The 5,726-nt window shown below is 24.4% G+C and overlaps 1 protein-coding gene across 1 annotated transcript; it reads left to right on the forward strand.

The window, feature by feature from the left end:
- The first annotated feature begins 2,101 nt into the window (after nt 1-2,101).
- Nucleotides 2,102-3,726, forward strand: LOC113871695 (cell number regulator 10-like). Its single transcript, XM_027508794.1, has 5 exons — nt 2,102-2,210; nt 2,622-2,705; nt 3,161-3,232; nt 3,315-3,524; nt 3,671-3,726. Exons 1-5 carry the CDS (start codon nt 2,102-2,104, stop codon nt 3,724-3,726), a joined length of 531 nt encoding a protein of 176 aa, XP_027364595.1.
- The last annotated feature ends 2,000 nt before the right edge of the window (nt 3,727-5,726 follow it).

Below are 5,726 nucleotides of genomic sequence, written 5' to 3' on the forward strand. Positions count from 1 at the left end.
TAGGGAATTGAGTACTGATAAGAATCTTGAACGCCCATTTTCATATATTTGTAGTATTTAATTGCAGTAGCCTTCTGAAAATTTTATTCTAGGATGTCTTGACAATGAACTCTTTGAAAATATTTCCTCTACTTTGTTTCTATGAAGCTTAAAATTTTACATAAAAATTTTAAAAATAATTAATGTTTAATTTTTTATTAAAAAATTACTTTTTTCTATTATATCTCTCGTCTATTATACTAATTAAAATGAAAAAAATGGGTTAGTAGAAACAAGATGGACATTGAAATAAGCATAATTTTTAACTAAACATATGTTAATTATTAAGGACAAATTTATTAAAAAACAATTAATCATTTTTATTAAATAATAATGTAAATGAACAGAATAAATTTATTGATGTATAATATTTAGTTTATTAAAAAGTTACCGTGATGCATCATTTATAAGGTTTTGTTAATCTTGATCTTTAAAATTGAATTTAAACAAATAAAACTGGCAAGCTTTTTTTGAAATGAAATGTATTCATAAATATTTCTTAAAATAAAATATTGCTATTTTTTACTTTTAAAATTCAACCTTAAAAACTTAAAATCAATATTTTCCTGACCTATAAATAATAATCATTGTAGGATTTATACAATCGATTCTGTCAGTATAAATGACTAGAATAAATATTTGCACAAATAAATATTCACCTTTTAGAATTTTCTTTAGTTAGACAATAAACTCTATTTTCGAAAAAAAACTGAGCTAGTTTGATTTAATTTTGATTTTTAATTTGTAAAAATTATATTTTAAAATTTTTTTATAAAACTGTTTTTAAGAAAAAATAAAATAAAATTTGTTTGATAATTTAGTTTTTAAAACTATTTTTAGTTAAACTTTTGTTAGTTTTAGAAAGAAAAATAGAAAAATAAAAAAAAATCTAAATAGTAATCCTATCTTTTAGTTTTAAAAACTAAAAAAATATTTTTTTAAAATATTTTTTAAAATTTATATTAACAAACAAGTTTTTTTATTTTTTTATTTTAAAAATAAAAAATTCTACTTAAAAAGAGAAAAACAAACAAGCTCTGATACTTCTTGATTTTATTTATGAAAAATAATAATGATTAATGAATCAAAATTAATAAAAAAATTTATAGCATTAAATAGTTAATAAATTATATATTAAATAAATACCTATAGCTATTTATAAAAAAAAATATAATAATTAATACATTTTAAAAATAAATCTGTATTTTTTATAATATAAAAAAAATTCTGTTCTTTTTGCCCAAGAAGAATCCATCCCTACAAAGCTAACTTTTGCCAAGTCAAGGTGGAGTGTTTGTTATATCTAAAAAATGGATACAAAAATAAATAAATTCATCAATAATTTAAAATCAAGTTTCTTCGACTATCGGTAAATTGAATTTATTTTCCTTTATCTTTTTACGTCTGTTCTTTCACAGGCATTATATTTTTTACATTGGTGATTTAGTATTGACATTAAAATTTTTGTTTTGGGTCAACAACATTGACTCTCTTTCTGTCACTCAACACATGGAATTTTTTGTCCAGAACAAATTAATTTTTAAAATACTGGTTCCACTCAGGTCATGTCCCTGGGTTGGGTTTGCCGATAATATATTAAAGGAAGCCATAGCCCATGGGCCTGAAATGGAAATGTTTTGGACCTATGGACCAGTGCTTAATAGATTTCCTAAATAGACTTTTGGGCTCCCAGATGCAAATGACCCCAATTGAAAAGTTTATTGTATTAGGTAAACTTGAGCTTAATTATGCACAAAGAAAGAGCTTAATTAAAATCATAAAAAGAAACAACTTTTGTGTAACACGGTATTTACAGGGACAACTGATAATATATATTAAAATACTATTAATGCACTTTTAAAGGCAAATTTTATTATTATTTTAATAATCTTAAACGTCGATATATCTCATAATAATATCGTCAGTGCAAGATACTTTGTCTTTGATGCCTTAAACAGAGAATATATTCACAATAACTCATAATTAATTATAAAAAAAAAAAAAAGCCAGCCGGCCCCTGGGCTTGCCATTTTCAACAAACAATGTTAAAAAAATTTGATTTATGGGCCCGCCAGGAACTTCAAGACAACGACTAAGGTATGAAATCCAGTTGGCATCCCAATGTTTGAACGAGTCCAGCATGCATTTGAAAGCCATTGCTTATGGACAAAGTGCTGTTTAGATGTAATTAGTACGATTTAGTAATTTAAAATTTTTTTATTTCAATAAATTTATATTTAACATTATTATAAATTATTAAAATAAAATTTAATTTTAAAAAATTTATATCTAAATTTTATTCATTAAAATATTGCATCTTTTGCCCATAGACAATTGCGTGGACATTGATCCCCTTCAAATTATTTCGTAGTCGATGTTTTCGATGCAAAATCGTTGATTGTGGACTGACCGTTTTTATAAATAATTTTTATAATATATGTTTAAACATATATAATAATTTTTCATTAAAATTATAATAAGAATAAATGTTTAATAATATTAAAACATTAGTTGTTAATTCATTAAAATTTTATTTTCTAATATTTCTGTGTGTCATTATCTGATTTCGTGATCATATGTAGAAGAGAGTTCTGCTTCACCCGTTTCAACTATCTTCATATCTGAAACTGAAACATGTTCAGTGGTCGTTCTTCCCCACCCAAATGGTCTGCTCCATTCTGTGCCTGCGGAGACGACCCTAAAACTTGTAAGATCTGTTTATATAAAGTTTTATGTCTATAAACCATCCTAATTACTAAATAAAATTTATTGATATTTCTCATGTTTTTAAGATTTTATATGTATATATAACCCTTTTTTTAAGTAAAAAGAGGATTGTTAAAAGATTTATAAAAAAATTGAATGATAACAATAATAATGAAAAAAAATTAAATAGTATTTAATTATGTTCATGTATTCTATAAATATATATTATGTTAGTTATAATGTATATAAATAAATTATTGAATGATGAAAGAGTAGTTGTAATGGTAAGTTTAGAAGCATCTTACATTCTTTCCCATGCTAACAAAAAAGATTTGAATAGTGTAAGGCATTAATTGATGGTTGAATTGTATATCTCTAAACTTATGGAAATAATTAAAGGTAATTAATAATGCAGGTTTGATAACTTGCTGTCTACCGTGCATCACCTTTGGCCAAATCGCAGAAGTTGTGGATGAAGGGCGTAGCTGTAAGATCGATGAATAAAAGAAAATATTGATACTAATTTAGTTTGATATGTGATAGCTAATATCTTTGATGGGTTTGAACAGCTTGCGTTGGACAAGGGTGTGCCTATGGGTTACTCATGTTGGTTGCGTGTCACTGGCTCTACTCGTGCCTTTACAGAGAGAAACTGAGGGCAAAGTTTGGGTTACCAGCAGAACCTTGTTGTGATTGCTGTGTTCATTGCTGCTGCGATGTTTGTGGCTTATGCCAAGAACATGCCGAGCTTAAAGCAAGAGGCTTTCACCCTTCCAAAGGTATATATACCCTACATCTTTATATTTTATCACATTTTTCACAAGAAAAGTTGCATGACGACTCCTTCATATTTTGTTTATATCTTTTGTACAAAAATAGAATAATAAAATCCAGATTCTAACATATTGCACAAAAATATTTGCAGGTTGGATTGGGCCATCAAATGCTCCTCCTCCAATGCCTCCTTCTATGATTAGATGATCCATCTGCCTCGACCCAGAATTAACAACAAAATCGTGTTATCATACTGGTCTCTGTTTTTCTTCCTGCAACTCTGTTGAAAGTGTTGTCCTTGCTCATGAACTTTATGAGATATATTTGAATTGAGATGATGAATATTATCATAAATTTCCTAGCGTTTGCTCTTCCAATTGTTTCAATTGATCTTAAATTAGCAGTGTTAAACAAATTTATATTAAGAAAAATGTAAGGTATCCTGAATACCTTTATCAAAATTTTTGCTGGAATGTTATGGCAATTAATGTATTGAATAATCTTTGACGAGTAAGTGAAACTTTTATCTAATAATTTGTAAAATTTTGGCTGTTTGGCCTGTACATTACTACTCTTATTTTATATATTTGATTTATTTAAAAAGTGTGATTCAACTGATATGCTATACAGGTAACTAATAACTAAAGTGCATTAATAAAATAAGCCTGAAATACTAATATCAGTAAGAAATTGTTTATTGCACATTAACTTGTATTAATTTAATTACAAATTAAATTGCTAATGAGTTGGATTAAATACATAAAATTTTATATGATTTTAAATGCAATTTATACTTATTGCATTTCTTTAATTTAATGTACAATTAGCTATTTAAAAGAAATAAACTAATGTCATTAATTTCATATCTATATAACCAATGAGAAGTTAATTTAAGATATACATGTATGATTTTCTCAGATAAGATCTTATATTTGAGTTTCTTATATAATTTCTTTTTCAATATAAAGAGTTAATATATTTTAGTATATTATAAATATTTTAAATTTAAATAAAATCGTCTCTTATAAAAATACCTATAATCCTAAACTAATTTTTGTATAATTATTAATGTTTAATTTATTTAAAATTGACATGTCCGCCCCTCAAATTTATACAATTAGCTTGATGTGTCATTATTTAATTCATATAAGGCGTGCATGCATAAACCAGAATTATCAATAATATTTAATGTCAGATACCATAAAATAAAAATAAAAATAAAAGCATGTTTGGTTTGTGTTTGTTAAGATCAAATCCAATCGTATTGAGTTTCATTCTCAATCTATACCACACTCGACAATATGTTAATTCCAAACAACGATTTGATTGTGAAAGAGGAAAATAAAATAAAACTTTGATGACTTAAGCTTAAAAATAAGATTGGTTATTCACCATTTAGCATTTAGCGACATTTTACACGCATGTTCATAACGTTAATATATTTTTCATTATTTATTAAAAATTATATAATTTTTTTCTTTTTTATTTTTAATTTAATATTTTTCTCATAATTTATATTTTAATAATTTTTAATAAATTAAAAGTAAAATAAAAAACATGTTACTAATAAAATACAAAATTAACTAATATAACTGTTAATTGAAAAATTATTATCAAGTAGATTAATTTTATAAAAATAAAATTAATAACTACTTATTTCATTACTTTATTTTAATGAGTAATTTATTTTTAAAATGTGAATAAATATATAATTTTAGACAACATACTTATCAATATTTAAATTATATGAAATTTAATATATATATATATATATCATAAAATAATATGATTATTAAATTTATCAATTTCACATTTTATAAAAATTATTACATAACATAAATATTTAAATTGGACAGGTAAAACGAACAATTTTATATTATATAGAAAATTATTAAATAAAATAAATGTTTAAATTTCACATTTGACTGTCTCTTTATCTTTATATATACCGATAATATTTTGATAAGTACGAAGGAGAGCAAGTTTGGGTGTAAAGTTGAGACAGAAGCAGGGGACTTGAAATTATTTTAATGAAGGGCGTCCAAATGACAAGTTATCACTTGAATTTGTTAAAATATATTGTCATGTTAAGTATAACTTGCTAACATGTTTTTAAAATCAATGAGAAAGATTAAAATTTTATATGTTAGCATAAAGTAAATTACACTTCACTCCAATTCATCCTTTCGCCTGTAACTTAATCAGTA

The sequence above is a fragment of the Abrus precatorius genome, unplaced genomic scaffold (assembly GCF_003935025.1).
Source record: "Abrus precatorius isolate BTA unplaced genomic scaffold, Abrus_2018 Scaffold7, whole genome shotgun sequence".
Lineage (NCBI taxonomy): Eukaryota > Viridiplantae > Streptophyta > Magnoliopsida > Fabales > Fabaceae > Abrus > Abrus precatorius.

Bases quoted from the DNA above. Each gene is read 5' to 3' on its own strand.
- LOC113871695 (XM_027508794.1), top strand. From the start codon at position 2,102: ATGGGCCCGCCAGGAACTTCAAGACAACGACTAAGGTATGAAATCCAG. The intron at 2,706-3,160 runs GTCTGCTCCATT...TTAATAATGCAG, and splicing joins CGTTCTTCCCCACCCAAATG to GTTTGATAACTTGCTGTCTA. The intron at 3,233-3,314 runs GTAAGATCGATG...GGGTTTGAACAG, and splicing joins TGTGGATGAAGGGCGTAGCT to CTTGCGTTGGACAAGGGTGT.